The sequence below is a fragment of the Primulina tabacum genome, chromosome 2, assembly GCF_025594145.1.
Source record: "Primulina tabacum isolate GXHZ01 chromosome 2, ASM2559414v2, whole genome shotgun sequence".
NCBI classification, from domain to species: Eukaryota; Viridiplantae; Streptophyta; class Magnoliopsida; order Lamiales; family Gesneriaceae; genus Primulina; species Primulina tabacum.
The window spans coordinates 998,318-1,018,427 of NC_134551.1; the positions used below are offsets into that span (position 1 = coordinate 998,318).

Here is a 20,110-nt window from a genome sequence, read left to right on the forward strand (position 1 = left end):
GCTAAATTGCCGGCTTTTCAAAAGTGGGGTCCACTGGTTGGAATATATATTCATGTAAAAAAATCGTAAAATTATTCGAAAATCTAATTATTATAATAATATATAATCATTAAAATGAATAAAAACAATTTAAATCTATTTTATTAAAAAATTAAAGCAAATTATCCAATCAAATTCAATAAATATACTTAAAAAAACATATATTTTTCAAAAAAATATAAAGAAATCAATCGCTTATTTGCCAAGAAGATTGTTTAAAATATGTAATTAGACCTTTAATCATATAAAAATTAAAAAAATTAAAAAAGATTGTTTAAAATATTTACAAACAATAATTTAAAAACCCTTTTTGGTAATTCGTTCTCAAATTTGCTACTTCGAATTCAACATTTTGCGGCTTGTCCTTTGCTTTGAAGAGTATCTGATAATGGCCCACTTGCCTAATAAATGTAACTTTGTTTATTTTATTTTTCCTTCCATCATATAATAAATACTTGTCGATAGGCTGATCGTTTGTATGGAAAGCTTGGGACTAGATTTCTAGATCTGATTGTAATAATCTTTTATACAATTCGTAAATTTCGGATGAATTTTAGATTCTAAATCCAATTATAATAATCTCATCTTCAACTATTTAAACATTAAAGAAAAGTCTTTTGAGACAAATAAAATAATCTTAGTTATTTTAAGTAATTAATGAAAAAAATATTACTTTTTATTGTGAATATCGGTAAGATTAACCCGTCTCACATATAAAGATCCGTAAAACCGTCTTACAAAAGATCTGATCAAAACAAAATTGCAGCTTGTTTTAGCATCATTATATTAATCATTTGGGACTTTATAATACTAATTTGAGAAGGCTTGCGGGAAACAGGGTAAGGAAAGATTGCAACTTTTGAGGCATTGCTTCATCTTTTATTACATGCTAAAAAGCTTTAAAGAGAAATCATGAATTTAGGATCCGATGGAGATAATGTTTTTAAATTAGAGATAATTTCATCAATTTTGTGATTTTGCCAATCATAAAATTCATTTCAATTTTATATCATTCGATGTCTTTAATTACAAAATTTAAGTTATAATACGATATTTACTAATTTTCAAAAATATAATGAGATAGTAGTTCGTAATGAACAATAATAAAGAACTAAATGTTCGAAAAATCTTAACAAAACATGCGAATACTAAATTGATACTAAATTAAATATCAAAAGTATAACCTGTATGAACTAAGACCTTTTTCCGGGAGGCATGTTTGATGCCAAATAACTTTAAGAACTGTGGACATGAACAAGAAGTTTAAATGATGCAAAATCCAGAGAGTTTCCTATCATCCCACGCGTTAGTTATTTCTTACCTACCAATTTCTCCCTCTTACGCTCAAAGAAATATTTACATTCCCAGCTCCACACCGCTTACCGAAGACGCTGCATTTCATAGCTAGAGAACTAATTGGAATATCCGGAGATGTTCTTGAAATAGAGTTTTCGATGACATAAATAAATCAAGTGTTTTGACATAGAACAAGCTATGCTTCAGGATGTAGACAACTTTAATTGACACCGAACAAAGTAACAAGTGATCGTTCAAGTAAGGTCAAAGCATTTTCTAGTTTCACATGGATGTACTCAATCTTGCCCCTCAGTTTCCGGATCACAAGTTTGACATACAACAAAGCCCTGTGAATATATAAATAATTTACATTGAATGCAGTCAAATTAAAATCATTTTTCTTTTTTGTGTTCTCAGTCGTCCCAGATTACGAGTTTTACTTCCAAAATTACATCAACTCGCCCCCCATAAAAATCATGGTCTTCCCATGCAAAAGAATGCCCCAAATACCGCAAACCATGCATACAAAACAAATAACGATTGCAACCAATGATCTCAGCAGCGACCCCAAGGATATTCCTATGAGGATGATTGTAACATATCAAGTTACATGCACGTCAGGAGTTCCAAATCAAGCAGTTGGTTACCTACATGGTTCAAAGCCCATTCTGAACTGGCTGACAAGCTACAAATTCCTTTCTCAGATGAGGTACACACCATCCGCTTCTTTTGTTCTTCGGATCTTTACAGCACAGAAGATTTGAGATATAAAAGATTAAGATAGGTTCTTGAAAATAAGCAAGAATCACCATCATTATTTGATGCTTTAAAGGCTGAATCAGAACAGGGCGACACATCTTTTACACAGGTTAAAGCCAACAGTTGCTGATATCAATGCATGCATACTGGAAATCATGACTTTGCATGGGTAGGGAAGAAGAATATTTAGATTGAGCCTAACTTGGAAAAATAATTATACAGATTCCAACGTTTGGTACCAGGAAGCAGCCATAAATTGATGCATCTGTTTGGAGCAGATGACTTATCATCCAATAGTATATGCCAAGAGAACGATGGCAAATCCAGGTATCATCTTTAAACCTTTTGAAGTAAATAATCATGCCTCCAACAGAGGCCCTGGAGAATGCAGGGGATTGAAGATTGATCAAATACACCCTTAAACAGAAATTTATGCCCTGCCAAAGGTGCATGGACAAAACTAACTTACATCACTGCAACAGATTATCAATAAAGAGTGCTAACCGGCAGTATACCAGTCAAATTCAATATAAACAGATGTAAAAACAGTGAACTGTACAAATTCAGTATGAAAAATTTGTAATCTTGGAAATCTAGATGCCACTCTTACAGGCTGATTTCCAGGCCCGCACAGTGCACTTTGTAATTTGTTGTGGAATATGAATTTACATACTGGAGTTCATAATAATATACAATATTGAAGGAAAGAAGCAGAAACAAAAATGAATTCGTACGGAATCTGAAATCATATAGAACAAATAAAAGTTACATTTATCACGCAGACAATGATTTCATGGAACATTGACCAACCTCTGGGTAGCAGCAAGAGATTGAGACTATTTGTTACCTATTCTCAGAGAACTAAAATGAAAAAACAATGAACCACGACTGAAACATAATAAAAGAAATATAAGTATTTCATTGGAAGAGTATATACATTGAATAGAGGAATAAAAGTTTGCTACATATCAATTAATTAGTTACAATGTGCCCACTGCCTAAGCTGGCAAAAAGATATGATAACCAAGACTGAAAATGAAGGAGGTAGCATTCTTATCTTACAATTTGAAATAGAGAAGGAAAAGCGTAAATGAATCTATGAAAGAAAGACTGAAAACAGCTTATCTTCAAATATCATCTGACATGGACAGTTTTAGCAGAAATTAAGTGTTTCAGCTCCATCAAATGTTCATCATTTGAAATGTTGAGCATGGAGCGGAGATTTGTCAACAATGCTTCACGCTCCCAACTTAAGGGACCAGAAGCATATAAAGCTTCCAGAGTGTTGCTATAAGCATGCAACTCAAACCTATGAATACTAATTTCTAGTTCCTCTTTTGAAGGAGGTGGACAACTTTCTCTCACAGAATCTGAGCCATAACATGACTCTGCATCACTACAAAGGGCATCTGTCAGTTGGCAAGACAATGGTATAAAATGACTAAACATGTTGTTTGTCTTCTGATTAGTCACACTACAACTACCTACAGAAGAGGCCTCACTCTGAGAATTACTTGACTCGGAGATCCTGACCCTAGAACATCCAAGATCATCATTTTGTTTTGCTCTCTTGGCTTGATTAGATCTATATGATATATTTTTAAAGGAAGCCTGCATGTTTTTTTTACCCAAAATCTCTCTTGGGTAAGCAACAGCATCTACCTTTTCGAGCACTGGGCCAGTAATTGTCCTCTGCCTTCGTCCATCCTTTTCAACTGCTCTGAATTTACAGGACAGGTCCATTATGGGCTTCAGCCATTGTGTCGCTGTTGGGGGATATCCTCTTTAAAGACTTTGCAGAGATTGCAGGAGACTTCCTAAAGCCAACATCATTGCCAATAAAATCTTTTTGGGTTGTAGGACATGCATTGGATAATGACATCTGAAAGTTCTTCTGATACCAATTTGAAGTTGATGGCTTGCTAGCTCTTGTGTCCTCACAACTTTGGGCAATCTGAAGCAGGAAAAAACTAGAGATCAGATATTGAAAATCTGAAAACTGTTCAGATATCAATACATTAACAGAAAAGAATGATCAAAGTATAAAAATAATCAAACTGGAATTCATTGCTAGACACAACTTCAGAATAAATACTTCTACAAAATTATATAACATGGACTTTGGTGTGAGAGATAAGTTATCCACAATTTCAGTAGTTGCGTTCCGAATTCCAGTCAAGTGGGTAGCACTTACTCCTTTCGAGGCCAAAGCAGAAATCTTGAATGACCAGGAAGGTAGCAAGATAAAGTAATAGCATTCGGAGACAAGACAATTTAATATGGAACCAAAAAATGCAACAACAAAAAACAATAGTCAAAGAAATCAGTAACAGAGAGAATTTTATGCCCTAACATGAGCCCATCCACCTAATCAAGATTTACACTCAGTAGAAAAAAATTGAATAGCACCAATCACATTAAAATGAGAAAAAAGGTAAATACCTTTCCCATTAAAGTCCATTTGTCATGATGCCATGTTTGTCTCAACCTTAGGTTAGATTGGTCGATGATTAACTCCTTTGAAGACCCGATTATCCTAACTAAATATTTATTTTGAAATGTGGCAGCTGCACGATAGATCTTGTTGCTCATATTTTCTCGTTTGGAACCCATAATCTTCACAATTGCAGCGATATTCCAGGAAAACTGATGGAACACCTCCACGATGTCACCAGAGATGCAGTTCTCTAAACCTTGGACCGGAGGAGGGTCTGGTCTCACAAACTCCCTTGATACAGTCTCCACCATCAGTTCCTTTTCCCCACCAGGAAATGGATTGTATAGAAGGCATAAAGAGCGGTCATTGCATGATAGCACCTCAGCCAGACGCCATGAAACTGGACCCCTCTTTTTTACTGATAACCTCCACTTTATCTCCTTTTCTGAATCTCATTATAACTTATGTAAGATAGATATAAATGTCCTGTATTAAGAAAAGAAATAATTTGATGCCTATCTATCAAACTGAATAAATATTAATGTCCGTTGGAAAGAGATGAAAAACAAATTGGCATCTAAAAACATGACCAGATTAAACACAAAGGACAACCATAACCACCTACATATTATAAGCAAGTTTAAATAACATCACAGCTATACATATTGATATAGATTTCTAAAGTTATAAAGGCTTTTTTACTATTTGCACTGTCTACTTTTAAATTCTATAGGTTCTTGAAAAAATTCGCAGGTCACCAAGGATATCACCCATAATTTTCATAAAATTATTTAAAATCTGTTAGAAAAATATTAATTTACTGCAAAATTTTCAAAAAAACAAATCACATAAATTAGCAGATATTCACCAGTTCATCCATAGATGGATATAATAACGCAACAATTACATTAATTCAATATCTTAAAACTCAACTCAATATAAAAAAAAAACAATTTAAAAGGCTGCAAAAATTATTGATATCTTCTCCAAGTAAAAAAAAAACTGATAAAATTATCCTTCTTCAGGGAAAAAAAAGACGTAAATAAATTAGAAATAACGGAATATACCGATTTTTATCAAAATGCCCAATTTAAAACAAATATATTTCGATCAACTTTCTGGAATGAGATAATCGAAACTGAAACCCTAAAACTGAATATTACTCACCTATTCTTCAAATTAAGCCGAATTTGATCTGGATTATCGTATTGCTGTAGCTTTGATTCCTTTAATCCTCATAGAAACAAAATTTCAGAATTTCACTTATTATATTCTAGGGTTTTTATAAAAAAAATTCAATATGAAGTGCCACGTAACATTAATATAATATATATAAACAATTCTCTAATCTTCAATTTCTTATTTTTTATATCAATAAAGCATTAATTATATATTCTATATTATTATTTTTAAGATATAAATTAACTTCAGAAACTTTTAAAAACAAAATATAAATGATAGATATCATAAAAGATTTGACAATATATATTGACAGTTTTTAATAAAAATGAATAATATTTTTTAAGTGCAAAAATTTGTGTGATGAAATTGATCTCTTATTTGAGTCATTATTGAAAAAATATTATTTTTCATGTTAAAAATATTACTTTTTATTGTAGATATCGATAGGATTGACTCGTCTTACAGATAAAAATTTGTAAGATCATCTCACAAGATACTACTCTTTTTTAATAGCAACTTACTATCACAAAAGAAGTCGTATTTAATATTGTGTTACAAAATTATATAGCAATTCATCTAAAAAAATAACTATGGTAAAGTAAAACAACGTTATTAATGTAGATAATCACGTAAAACAAAGTATACAGTGAACATTTGAAAACAAAATTTTATAAGAAACGTATAATACCGAAAACACCCTTGATATTCTGAAGTTTTAATTTATATCCCCAACTTTGGAAGCAAGTCTTCCACGCTCCATTGGTTTCCAAAAGACCAAGAGCCACTTGAACTAATAGTGCAAATCAGGTTGTTTTTAGAAGGCCTTATGACATGACTACAGCTTCTGGTGCTTGTAGATGCTTGCTAGCCGTGAGGATACTCAAAATTCAGAAGAGTAAAACTTCTGGATACCAACCGGCGGGGGAATGCACACTCTTACTTTTCAACAGCTTATTATTTTTGAAGATCGGAGCAAGCATTGCTCATAGATGGGTTCAAATCTTGAATAGTGTCGCAACTGTACATTAGGTGGGTTCCTTCTGCATAACAAGAATGATTTCTGGAAGTTTGCAACATGTTTGAGAACTTTAAGAGATAAAATGGACGATCTCTCGATTGTTCTTCGTTCGTGATTTCACCCTTATTTGAACATCAGGCCAGGGAACTATAGGACAAAATGCAATGTTCTCTCTTCCTTCAGGCCTGCGAGGAAAAGCATTCCACAACAAAGTTTATTTGTTGTATGTTTCTTAATACCCATTAATAGGATATTGACGTAAATCACATGCATATTGAGTAAACAGTATGGAACAGTCATTAAGCCAAAAAGAAATAAAAATACTAACAATTTTTAACTAAAAAATCAGGAGCCGGATGTCTCAAGCAAAACCTTTCAAGCTAAATAGTAAGGTATAAAAGATTTAAAAGAATCCAGAAATAACAGTAGCAGATCCCAACGTTAATTCTGCACCAGATGTCTAAAATGCTGGTAAAGGTCAGAATTGCATAGCAGAACTCATGTTAAAAAAAAAAAGCGGTGTTGAAGTTAATACCAATTTTAGGAATGTGTCATGTTCTTATGGACACAAGATGATGCTACATCAATTTTCCTTTTTAGATGTACGCATTTTGTTCCAAGAAACTAAATTGTCAGCAAAAACTGAGTTATTCAGATTGTTACTAAGAGACAAGACTAAATATATAACTTGATTTTTGAGAAAGCTTTGAGGTGTAACTAGTTCAAAGTGAAAGCTCACTTTAAGTGAAACCAGATTAAGGACACATGAACTGTTGAGTACCTCAACTTCGTAAATCCTGCTCATTTGGAGGCTTTAGTTCCCATCAAAGCACAACTGCACAAGGACAGAGGAACTTTGAGGACATAAATAAAATTTAAAAATAAGATGATGAGTGGATTTACCATCTAGACAGCGTTTACAAAGGAATTTCTCCTTTTAAGCAGCAAACTGTTGTATCGGTAATTCCAAGATGAAGGCTCATGTACATGAAGGTTTGACAGGGACATTGTTCTGTTTCAACTTTCCACTCACAAGAAGATCATAAGTTGCATCATCAGGAGTGAGACCCCTATCAAGCATTTCATCGTGCAATCTAAAAGCCTCCATCAAATTTCCATCCCTAAAATATCCAGCAATTAATGTGTTGTAAATAAGTACATTGGGCGTGACATTCTTTTTCTTCATCTCTTTGAGAATCTTGGCAGCATTTTCCACTTGTCCTTTGTTACAAAGGCCTTGTACTAGAACCGATAATGTGATAACATCGGGCACTATATTTTTGGCAAGCATTGCTTGATACAAATCTGTTGCGAGAACTATATTTCTCTCCTTTAGCAGCCCATCTATCAAAGTGGTGTAAGTTTCCAAATCACATTCGATCCCATCTGTCTTCATTTTCTCATAGAAGTCAAGAGCTCCTTCCATATTCCGAAGGTTTTTGAAGCCACTGATCATGGTATTGTAAATAACACCATTTGGAGATAGTCCCACTTGTAGGATTTCATCAAAAAGTTTGTATGCACTATTCATGTCATTTCTTTTGCTAAATGCGTTGATAAGGGCACCATATGCAGTTATATCCATCTTGACACCTTTTGCTTGCATCTCATTCAGCATTTTCAAAGCACTGCCCACCTTTTTGTTTTTGCAAAAGCCGTCAATCAAAGTGGTATGAGTGATTACATCGGGAACAGTTCCAGTTTTCGACATCTCCTGATAAACATCAAATGCAGAATTTATGTTACCTTCCTTTATAAACCCATCGATGATGCTATTGTAAGTCATGCACATGGGACTAAAACCGACCTCCACAAACTTTTTCATTTGTTCTTTTGCTTCGATGGTTCTGCCAGCTTTGCATAAGCCACTGACAAGTGTGTTGTACATGAAATTGTTGGGTGTGATTCCCAAGCTCACCATGTGGTCAAACGTTCCAAGAGCCTTTTCAGTTTCGCCTTTCTTGAAATACCCGTTGACCAATACACTGTATGTGACAACATTTGCTTTCAAATTCCTTTCCCCCATTTCAGAGAGTAAGGTTCCCGCTCTCATTGTGTTCCCCTTTTTGCAATTTCCAAGAATCATATTGTTATATGAAAAGACAGTTGGTTCGAATCCCTGATCAATCATTCTGTCCCATATTTTCTGAGCTTCATCTACCCTAGCTCCTTTACAAAACCAGGATATTAGAGTATTGTAAGTATCATTGGCAATTCGAGCCTCAATAGCTTCATCAAATAGCTTGAGTGCTTCCTCTATTAATTGAGCTCTCACATATCCTTTAATCAGAGAATTTACAATGTAAACAGTGGGAAAAATGCCATTCAATTTCATTAGGGAATATAGATCTCGCGCTTTCCCCATATTCCCATTAATACAGCATCCTTCTATCAACACTGTGTAGGTGACTTCCTTCGGGGTAAGTCCATATTCAACTACTTTATAAAACAATTCCAATGCACTCTCCAAAGCACCCTGTTGATAATACCCCTTCATCAAGCTAGTGGCAACAACCAAATTCAGGGGATACCCACTTCTGATCATATCATCCTTCAACTTCAAGGCCTCTATCATGTTTCTTTGCTTTACAAATGTACAAATCACGTTCGTAAATATACCCACGGAAGGAACCCAACCCTTTTCCTCCATCTCATTTAACAAGCCACATGCTATGGAAGAATTTAATTTCATACAAGCAGCTCTAATCGCAGCAGAATAGACACGTTTGTCTAGCTTAATACCTCTATCCTTGGCCTCCAAAAAGTATTTCTCAGCCTCATCTGCTTTACCGTCTTTCAAACACCCAGACATCATCACATTCACAGTGCCACAATCATAACTAACATTCTTCACCCCCAAGTCATCAAAAAATTCCCGCGCAGAATCAATCATACTTGCCATGACCAGTGCGCTCAAAAAGTTATTCAAAACAAAGATATCAGGCATTATACCATTGGAACTCAATACATTGTAACAATTCATTGCATCTTTCAGTCGCTCAGCTCTAACGTATCCATCCAACAAGTAATTAAAAACACGCGGGTTCAGTTCAAAACTAAATCTTTTGGCACAATTAATCAATCGATCCACAAGCGCATCGGATGAAGTGGGAGAACCATCAGATAAATAACGATTCAGCAAATTCCTAGCTACAAAATAATGTCCCCGGGAACTCACAAGTATATGAACCAAGATACAGAAAGGGTCGGGTATTCCACGCATGAAACCGCGCTGCTTCTCGGCCCAATTGAAATAACTGAGAGCGTAAGCGGGATCCGCCCTGTGAGCTAAAAGAGTTTCTATGACCTGGGTCTGGCTCAAATCTGAGTTCTCTAAAATGGGGGCTTGAAAAGTTTGGATTTTGATCAAGTCCTGGGATTCTGGAGTTGAATGTGGCTTAACAGAGTCCAAGTGCGGAAGAGGTGTTTGATAAACGGTGGATTTGGAAGAAGAGGAAGAAGAAGAAGATGCTGCTGCTGCTGATGATGATGATGATGATAGAGATTCGAGGCGAACCAACGAAAAAATTGATCTTTGAGGAATCGATGAAGAAGAGGAGACGAAGCTTTTCATTTTCGGAACAAGGACCCCCGATTCACAGGTCGCAACACACCCTACCGACCCGCCCCCGCTAAATCAATTACATGCAGACATATTTTCATTTCCTTGATTAGGATCGACAATGGCTCCACAACTGACTATTTAAATTCCAACCAAAGGTGCAGTCGGGATTGATAGCTTGGATAGTACTTTGTTTCTGGTTTCATAAATTCAAACCATTTGAACGAAAATTTAGACAAATACTTATAAATATTTTTATAGATTTTAATTTTTACAAAAATTAAATTTTATAAAATTTACAGCATAGATTTTTATTTATTATTTTAAAAACATAAAAAAAAACTCAATTATCTTTTTAAAATTCTTAATTGGATAACAATTTTTTAAAAATATTTTCATAAATTTTTATTTTTTTTTAAATTACTTGTTCAAACGGAATCTGATTTATTTATAATTTTTTAAAAAAGTTAATTATGTAATTTAAAGTGTATTTGTTTCTCTTTGATCAACGAAACAAGTTGTTAAAGACAAAAACTTGTGTGAGACGGTTTCATCGGTCATATGTTGTGAGACATGTCTCTTATTTGGGTCATCCATAAAAAAATATTATTTTTTATGTTAAGAATATTACTTTTTATTATGAATATCGGTAGGGTTCACCCGTCTCACAAGAGACCACTCATTGTTAAATATTTAACAAGAAAGGTAACATTCAAACTCCCCCAAGAGAAGAAGAAGGTATGAGCATTAAAGCATAATCTTCACCTAATTGTAATAAAATAAAATAAAATAATATATTATAACTATTTAATATTTATGGTTATTTTTGTAGCTGATTTTTTTTCCATATAATTCTTCAAATAAAATATTTTTTGCGATTTTACAAAATCGATCATTTAGTAAAAATAAAGTCCGAATGAGCTATAATTCGATCTGTTAACAAGTCTGTAAAAGAGGTGGATTCTTGTTGATTAAATTCCCCCAATGGGAATCTAGATCCTAATTCGCCAACAAAGATAGATAGATATATATATATATATATATTGTTGTAACACGACTTCGACTTCATATCGTCAAGTTACCCCCTAAATCGTGTCTCTTAAGTCTTTTAGACTGAATGCGATTTTTCATATTATCTATATTTATCGAAAGCTGGCATTTCCAGCTCGCAGGCATTTTTTCCCACTTCGCCTTCATCTGGTGTCGACTACCGCGCTAGCGTCGCTCAGATTAGCTCGAAACGGCGGCGTATAAACACTACACAAGCCTCCTTTCTTATTACATTTCCATTCTCTTCTAGGGTTTCATCTGCAAATTCTAATAAACAGAGAAATGTCAGCCTACTCCGGCGGCGAAGCCGGAGCCTTCTCGCGGTACAGGTCCCGCACCCAGTCTCTCTTCGCCACGCGCCGCCCATGGCGCGAGCTCCTCGCTCACCCGGCGTCCTACTCCATACCGTTCAGCTTCGGAGATTTCTCCTCCCGCCTGAAGCGCAACCTCAATCACTTCCGCGTCAATTACTCTATGATTGTGCTTTTCATCCTCTTCCTTAGCTTATTGTACCACCCCGTTTCGATGATCGTCTTTATAGTGATCTTCGCGTTCTGGTTCCTCCTCTATTTCTTTCGCGACGAGCCGATCGTGGTGTTCGGTCGGATGGTGGATGACCGCGTGGTGTTGATTACGCTCGGAATCTTAACGATCGTGGGTTTGGTTCTCACACACGTTTGGTTGAATGTTTTGGTCTCGGGTTTGATCGGAGCAGCTGTCGTAATCTTGCACGGGACTTTTCGGGTTACAGAGGATTTGTTTTTGGATGAAGAAGCTGCTGCTGACGGTGGATTGCACTCCGTGGTAGGAGGTAGCAACGCTAGGTTTTGAATTTTTTGCAGAATCACATGGTGAATTAGTATTTTTTGGTTGAATTTGCGTGCAGTGTTGCTCAAAAAAATCATATCAAATGTCCGAATTATCCCATCTCATTTTTAATATATTTTTTTGGGTTTTTCATATTTGATAATCGAAATTTAGGTTTTAGAGTCGATTCTTTTTGGGTAAGAATGGTTGTATGGTTGTCATAAGACGAGATTTGTGTGTCGGCGAGTGGTTTACTCTTCAAGTTTTTTAAGTTTGTAGGTCAAGAAATGATGGTGATTACAGATTATATCGAACAAAAGTATCCACGAAAAATGACCCAAAGGCTTTACTACAAAGAAAAGCTAAGGCTTACAATACCAATCTTGATGTAAAGAGTATAAATTGTAATAAAAACTCGATCTTGATGTCCGAAAATGTCAGCCGAAATCATCCTCCAAGGAGTTCATTGCCGAGTACAATAACTGTCAATACTTAAAATGTAACGAATATGGCACAAATGTTAAAAACTCATAGCGGCAGGTGTAAAGAAAACACGGGCGACGGAACTCAGACCATACGAAAATCATTGTGAAAAAGGGGGTTGGGGGCCATTCAAGGATCAGGAACTTTGCGAGCGTAGCCCAATACCATCACGAAATCCTTTGCAGACGAACCGATTGTGGCTGATACTCTCTCGGTAGACGTAGCTTGAAGCCATAGATCAACAAGATTGTTCAGTGTCAATGTGGGGATGATTGGCTGTCCCATGCATTTGATTTCAACCTACAATAATTTAGCAGAAAATATGATACAGTATCGTTGCTGCAAAAATAACCATGGCACCTTAAAGACTCCATCCTCTACGCAATAAATGTGCAATAAATATGGTTTAAAATATGGACCAGATTAGACACACAAACATGTGAACTAAAAAAATTGATCTGATCTTTTTATGTATTTAAAAAATGTTTCAAAAAGAAAAGAAGCAGTTTTATATTTGGATAAAAAAGAGTTTATATTTTTTCAAGAGTAGGCGCGAGCCCAAACTACGAATTTTTCTTTCTGGCTTCAAGCTTTTCAAGAGCTTTATTTAAATGCCAATTTTTTCACCGCAAGTGCTTTTTTTAATGACAGACTTTTCACTGAATAGGGAGTTCTTTGAATGAAACATGCTCACTGACTAGATATCACATAAGCTAGGTTTGTATCAGAAGTAAGTTAAAACAAATGGGGTGAATGAAGTTACCTCGTCTTCTCTAGTAAGGTCTAACTTCCTCGTGAGATACTTCTGAATAGAAGAAACCGGAATATTCCCATCCCTGCAAAATTTGGATTTTGTAAAAAAGACAATTACTTGCATGATAACTAGAACACTTTTTAAACATCAGTATGCGTGCTCTATTAGAGTAATCCAGCTGAATCAGGGAAAGTGTACGAGACTTTGCGAAACAAGCGAAGCATACATCATGGAAATGTAAAGTATTTATTTGTCAAGAAAAAAGGACCTCTATTTGTGTAGAAGTTGGCCAGTTAGGTGTTAACGAAGAATCTCTAACCAAGTAGACAAATGCCAGAAGGCATCAATAAAATAAATCTTTAACCAAGAGCCAAAAATTCACTGGACTGCCAGAGAACTCTGAAGTCATCCAACAAACTAAAATCCTAAAACCTCAAAACTTTCCAACATTTTTAAAAGGGATGGTAAGAAACCATCTCAGATTTGTGAATGCAACCAGTTACCAATATATTTATGTAAAACCTTAAAATAAAATTGCCACTGATTCAGAGGATAAAGACCAAAAGGTAGCTGATAGAAAATCAAGAAGAAAACAAACGGTTTACATCATTAGCTATACACAATAACGTAAGTGAGAGAGATACCATAGGATGGGTGGGTGAATGCAACTTGATTGCTCTCGCCCATGATACTTAGGTGTTATATTTGAGACATATTATTGTGTGATTCAATTGAGAGCAGAAGCTTCCAACATTACAGATGAGACTTGTTCAGCTCTAAAGCTCCTCCTATGTCCACTAATTAGAGTTATTCAATACATGCAATCCAAAATTGTCCAGCGGTAACTTCTAACCATTCACTGTCAGCAGCCACTAAGTTTATACCACAAGAGAGTTGCTGAAACTGACAGTTCGTATTAATGACGTTCCAATGTAATATATAAATGATCACATGTGAGGTGCAGGAAGGTTGGATGTAAAATAATATTTCCTAAGAACATTAGGACAAACTACGGTTATTACAGGAATTTATGAAATATGGATGCGCAAATGGATGCAAAGAAATTGGCGATCAAAACCCAGCAGCAAAATCAATTCCAACAAATAATACCCATTTCAGACCACCCCACGCCACCTATTATCCACAAACCCCCCCAGTGAAAAGGGTGTGGTTCATTGAAAAACTATTGCTGTGAGCGCAAGGAATGACTAGATCTTTGAAAAAAATGGGGGAAAGCAAAAGACGAGATGCTTGAAAATGAACAGTTAAAGCAATAGAGAGTAATATCTGATACCAGTAACAACGTCCAAATGCATAAAAAAAGATGTCAAATCACTTTGTTACTAAGTAATTATACGAACTCCAACAAAACCCCCAGGTGATGACATGCTGGATTCAAAGAGAAGAGCAACTTGCCAAATCACTTTGTTTTGTATCAACTGAGTGAATAATGTCACAAGTAACTAACGCATGCCTTATCCAGAAAATGTAAGAAGACAGCAATACAAAAGACACTGTTAAATTTTAAAAAGGTGTACTGAATTTAGCTTCAGGAAACTTACTTAATTCTCAAGTAACTTGCAGAAATCTGAGGCAAGGGTGCTGCATCTCCTTCCCTAAACATATATATCGCAAATAATTAGAGAAATGTAGATGTAGTCAACGTCAATAATTTTAGCATGGTCAGTAAGAAGATTACACTAAAACTGCTTACTGTTCATCAGCTGCCATCAACGAGAACCAAATTGGATGATATTTTCTCTCAAATCTAGCACTTGTGGCATCTATCAGAGCCTGGGGAGTAATCCTGCATTCTCCAAAATTTGGCGCCTTCTTTTGCCGAATTCTACGCAGCTTTTTAGGCTTTTCTGATTCTGGAGGAATATAGTCATTCTCATCTTGAGCTTTTAATTTCTGCCTGTGTTCCTTGTTCTTGGCTTTATTAAGAAGTCCATCACTGTCATGGGATTGCACAGCCGATGATTTAGCAACTGAACCTTGGGCTCCATACTTCGAAGATTTGCTCCTGTTTGCTGCCTCCACCAAACAAGTTAAAGGCTTCCAAATATCAGCTTTCCCTTCCCAAGGCGAAGAACCATTTTCCCTTCCCTTATCAGAAATATGGTTATTTGATGGCTCCATAGCAGCATTGTTCTGCAGCAACAATATCAGTAAGCATGAACAGCGACATCTATCGACAAAAACAGGGAATTTGAGACCCCCACTGCAGGAAAGCTGTACTAACGGTCATAAGCTTCAGAACTATATCTCATACCTGCCTCGTATTTTGAGTAAGTTTGTTTAATGTCTCTGGCGAGCTAGAGCTATCAGGATGGTCCTCGGTGGAGTCATCATCTTTCTTAACTGGCTTCTCAATAGTAAAACTAGAACCTCGTGATGCTTTTCTTGCAGTGAATTTTGACCTTCTTCCAGTCATTCCACTCTGTGCTGATACTCTGGGAGTGCTAACCACCAATGATGAGAGAGACCTTTCCTTTCTCTTTGCAGGTAATGAAATAGGAGTTGCAATGTCGGGGGACTTCATTTTTATCCTCTTGTAAGGAAATATTTTTGCCCTTACATCTTGCAAATTATGATCCGGCCTGTCAGTGTCGAACAAATTAATGACATGCTTAATAAAAAAAGCTCCTTGTAGATAATTATACAGCGACAACACAGCCATGCATCCAAAATAAACACAAAAATGAGGCCGTTATTGAAGTGTACAAACAAATCCATTCACGATAACATGCGAGCATTACTAAACATAGAAGTTATTATGTTTTGGTTTCAAGGTTCCTATTTCATTTGACATGGACTCTCTATTCTTTCACCGCAAAGAAGTGCGCAACAATGAATCCAATTCCTCTGCGTATTTGGCAGGGACTGCTGTTGAGCAGCTAACAATTCCAGGTCAATTGGATGTATGATCATCAGAAGCATGTCGTACACAGGACAACAAGAAGCACGTCATTTTCATTTCAAATATCAGATTTCAATGACTTCACACAGAAAACAAAACCATGTGTCCCTAAAATTACAACTGTCAATGAATTCTAACCTGTCAGATTTTGAGGTGGGAATAAAAGTGAAATAAAAAGTATGAGTTAAACACGTGAAGGAATGCAATGTGCTGCATAATTCTTCACTAACTAGTCGAGGAAGGACTATAATGGACCAACAGATTTCTTGTGCGGTTTGTGGGTGCTTAAGCATGTTTATGTCTTCACATACATGTATGTGAGAGAGATAGATGGCAATAATGCACAACTGGCAAAAAAACGATAAGTTTGAAGACCTTGCCTCAATTTCTCCAATGGAACACAACCCAAATCTATATTGCATACGGGGCAGCATTCCATTTCTTCGTCAGACAGCTTCTTGTATATGCATTTCTGGCAAACTATATGGTATTCACAAAAAGAACATCAAATTCACATTAAAAAAAAATGCATAAAAAAAATGCGGAGAAAACATATAAAAAACTTATTGAAGCACAAAAAGTCCAAACTAAGAATGGTTAAAAGATGTCATTGAGAGTCTGAGACACAAAAAACAAATTACTTTTATGTGCAAATTTTTGTATCTTTCTCCAAACACAGCAAAGTGCTTGTCACAAAAACGAATTGCATTAGTTGCCTGATAACCCATAGTTAATACCGCCCAAATTTTTATCAAGATCTTGAGTCCCGGTTGTTCAAGACTTCAATCATATCAAGTGGGGTAGGCAAAGGACCATAGAAAGCCATGTGTCCCCAATCAGATACTATGTTGGTCCGCTAGTGCATCAAAACCAAAGCAGATAAACGTCCCCGTTTAGTAAATTAAAGGCATTCCTATTTCCAAGACTATCACCGTTAAAATGTTCTAGGACATATGAATCAGACCATTAGAACAGGAAACACATCAAGAAATTCAGCTCAACAAGCATATAAATTTCTCCACTGACAAACTCAATCAAACGTTAACATAATGCGACAGTTCAGACCAGACAGAAACTCGCTCGGAAGCACCAAACCATAAAAACAAGCTCAATTTACCCACGAAAAAATCCAAATACCCTGATAATTAACGCGCAATCTGAACGACAATCGCAGATGCCAGCGAAACCCAGATCACCAAGAAACACAAAAACGCTAAAAAGCAACTCAAAATTGGAATACCCTTCCACGAATACAAGAAAAAACACGATTGAAAAAACACCATCGAGCAGCACTCACACGTGTGGAGACATTCAACAATAGTGGTTGCGTCGCGGAAGAGCTTGTGGCAGAGGGGGCATGTCATGCATGGCACCACCGCCTCCCGACGCACCTTCACCACCTGATGCGACATCGTATGACCCAATTCACCTAAATCAACGATATAAAACCACAGCTCTTGAACCCACGTATCTTATGCGGTGCATGCTGGCACCATCTTGTGAAAGGATGAGATTTACGTCCACTACTTGTTGCTACATCTGCATCTGCATTAAGCCCACATAACAAACCCACGATTAACACCACAAAATCATTTAACCGCGAGTACCTGATTAATAAACACACACAAAATCTAGGAGGAACACACGGTCACACACAGATGTGAAAGGGATTATAGTTATACGGACCTGTAAATCTGAGGAAAGGGGAATTGGTGAAATGAGATTTGGGGGAAAATAGAACGTGGGCTAGAGCCGATGGGGTCTCGTCGACGATCTCTCCCTCTGCGTGTATGAGTGTGTGTCTGTGTATGGGGGTTTGGAGTCGAAATCGAGAGAGAGCGGGCGGGGGGGGGGGGGGGGGACGGGGGGACGGAGGGGACTTCGTATATCTTCAATTAGTTGGAACCATATTCCTGTAATTAGTTTCAAAGTAAAATCAATTAAATACTAGATTTACTAGTAATCCTTCATCACATGGATTATTCGAAATATATATATATATTTGAAATATAAAAAAACTAATTTCATTAGCCAAATTATCGCACATACATATATAACACAACGTAAACAACATATTTATGAAAAATTACAATATTATTTTTCTTGTTTTTTCGATTTTCATCATTAGTTTTCACAAATTCATCTTCAATTTCGACAATTTCACTTATTAATACAACATCAACATTATTACTGCGCCGTTGCACATTATTATCGTTCGTGCGGGCGACGGCATGGTGTGAGGCATGCCTCCAAGTTAGGGCTCATTTTAACATGTTGACTAAAAAAACCAAATAAATGGGAAATTTTTTATAATTTCTGTTGGACATTTTTATCCTCCAAATCACGTGGCTGGGTTCAAAAATTTGGGAATCTCCTCAAGAATTTTATATTGAGCATAAATTACTTTACAATAATGTTGGTTTACTTTCTCTTTATATTTTTTATTGTATAGTATAAATAATAATAATGTACTAAAAATAATAATTTGAGATATGTCAATTTCATCTTTAACATCCAAGAATTTTATATTGAGCATAAATCCAATAATCTCGGTTTTCAGTTCATTTAGGAATCAGAGTATGTCTCTTGTAAGACGATCTTACGAGTCTTTGTATGTGAGACGGGTCAACCATACCGACATTCACAATAAAAAAAGTATAGGCAAAAACTTGTGTAAGACTGTCTCACGAGTTGTATTTTGTGATACGGATATCTTATTTGGATCATCAATGAAAAAATATTATTTTTTATGCTGAGAGTATTATTTTTTATTGTGAATATCGGTATGATTGACTCGTCTCACAGATAAAGATTCGTAAGACCGTGTCACAAGAGATCTATTCTAAAAAGTGATACTTTCAGCATAAAAAATAATTCTTTTTTATAGATGACTCAAATAAGATATTTGTCTCACAAAATACGAGTCGTGAGACCGTCTTATACAAGTTTTTACCTATGAATTATTATTATCTATTATAAGACGATCTCGCGAATATTTATCTGTGAGACGGGTCAATCCTACCGATATTCATAATAAAAAAGTAATACTCTTAACATAAAAAATAATATTTTTCATGGATGACCCAAATAAAAGACATGTCTAACAAAATACGACCCGTAAAACCGTCACACACAAGTTTTTGCCTTCGAATATTCTTCGGACTGGTTTGAGCAACATATGTACATGTTTGTTATTATATATTATAATATTAGAATTACACACACACAATACTAAAAATGAACCAATCAAATTGTCGATCGATTTGTATTTTAAATGCACCGACTAACGAATCAGTTAAAAGAAATAAAATTCTTATCCAGCATGTATGACGCCTGAATTCTACCAATATAATTAATTACAAACTATAGATCGATGCAAACGGTTCACGAGATTTAATTATTATTAATAGAATAGATTATGAAGATTTCAAAAAATATGGTTAAAAAATGGTTATTAATATATATCCTTTAAAAACATTCACATCATATAGAAATAACATGTTAGCGGCGGCGGAGTCACCCTCGGGTCAGGACTCATGGTGGGCTCCTGCTCCATCCAATTATTTTTAATAAAAAATTTAGTAGTTTAATTTTTGGTTTTTTTTAAATTTTTTTGTTTTTTAGTATTTTTTAGCCCTGCCTTATTGATATAAATATGGGGAAAAAAATTGAACTATGAGGAATTTTAAAAACGGTCTTCTACAAATATCTATAATCAAAAATGTGATTTTTGTCGCATTTCGATCAAAAGGTTGAAATACTTAGTATAAGATGAAATTTAAAATTAACTTTGATTTTAA

General features: G+C 35.5%; 3 protein-coding genes and 1 pseudogene across 5 annotated transcripts; 1 reads left to right on the plus strand and 3 right to left on the minus strand.

The window, feature by feature from the left end:
* Nucleotides 1–1,457: 1,457 nt before the first annotated feature.
* Nucleotides 1,458–5,013, minus strand: LOC142522749 (uncharacterized; annotated as a pseudogene).
* Nucleotides 5,014–6,277: 1,264 nt separating this feature from the next.
* LOC142522760 (uncharacterized) lies at nucleotides 6,278–10,450 on the minus strand. Of its 2 annotated transcripts, XM_075626300.1 has the most exons (4): nucleotides 8,539–10,450; nucleotides 7,635–8,445; nucleotides 7,513–7,566; nucleotides 6,278–6,916 (listed from the first exon to the last, which is right to left on the minus strand). In XM_075626300.1, exons 1-2 carry the CDS (start codon nucleotides 10,303–10,305, stop codon nucleotides 7,711–7,713), a joined length of 2,502 nt encoding a protein of 833 aa, XP_075482415.1. In that variant the 5' UTR covers nucleotides 10,306–10,450; the 3' UTR covers nucleotides 6,278–6,916; nucleotides 7,513–7,566; nucleotides 7,635–7,710. The 2 variants fall into 2 exon arrangements, with proteins under 2 accessions (XP_075482415.1, XP_075482407.1); XM_075626292.1 differs by having other exon boundaries at nucleotides 6,279–6,916; nucleotides 7,635–10,444.
* Nucleotides 10,451–11,437: 987 nt separating this feature from the next.
* LOC142522788 (PRA1 family protein F2-like) lies at nucleotides 11,438–12,300 on the plus strand. Its single transcript, XM_075626329.1, has one exon. It carries the CDS (start codon nucleotides 11,626–11,628, stop codon nucleotides 12,172–12,174), a length of 549 nt encoding a protein of 182 aa, XP_075482444.1. The 5' UTR covers nucleotides 11,438–11,625; the 3' UTR covers nucleotides 12,175–12,300.
* A 233-nt stretch (nucleotides 12,301–12,533) lies between these two features.
* On the minus strand, nucleotides 12,534–18,195 carry LOC142522775 (E3 ubiquitin protein ligase DRIP2-like). Of its 2 annotated transcripts, none has more exons than XM_075626308.1 (8): nucleotides 17,997–18,195; nucleotides 17,608–17,855; nucleotides 16,691–16,790; nucleotides 15,663–15,990; nucleotides 15,102–15,541; nucleotides 14,950–15,003; nucleotides 13,397–13,469; nucleotides 12,534–12,933 (listed from the first exon to the last, which is right to left on the minus strand). In XM_075626308.1, the coding sequence occupies exons 2-8, from the start codon at nucleotides 17,720–17,722 to the stop codon at nucleotides 12,763–12,765; spliced, it is 1,281 nt and encodes a 426-aa protein (XP_075482423.1). In that variant the 5' UTR covers nucleotides 17,723–17,855; nucleotides 17,997–18,195; the 3' UTR covers nucleotides 12,534–12,762. The 2 variants fall into 2 exon arrangements, with proteins under 2 accessions (XP_075482423.1, XP_075482432.1); XM_075626317.1 differs by having other exon boundaries at nucleotides 17,608–17,849; nucleotides 17,997–18,181.
* Between the last annotated feature and the right edge of the window lie 1,915 nt (nucleotides 18,196–20,110).

Coding starts and splice junctions, on each gene's coding strand:
- LOC142522775 (XM_075626308.1), bottom strand. CDS start 17,722: ATGTCGCATCAGGTGGTGAAGGTGCGTCGGGAGGCGGTGGTGCCATGC. Junction 15,542..15,662: donor TTACTCAAAATACGAGGCAG/GTATGAGATATA, acceptor TTGTTGCTGCAG/AACAATGCTGCTATGGAGCC. Junction 15,004..15,101: donor TTGATGGCAGCTGATGAACA/GTAAGCAGTTTT, acceptor ATATATGTTTAG/GGAAGGAGATGCAGCACCCT.
- LOC142522760 (XM_075626292.1), bottom strand. CDS start 10,305: ATGAAAAGCTTCGTCTCCTCTTCTTCATCGATTCCTCAAAGATCAATT.
- LOC142522788 (XM_075626329.1), top strand. CDS start 11,626: ATGTCAGCCTACTCCGGCGGCGAAGCCGGAGCCTTCTCGCGGTACAGG.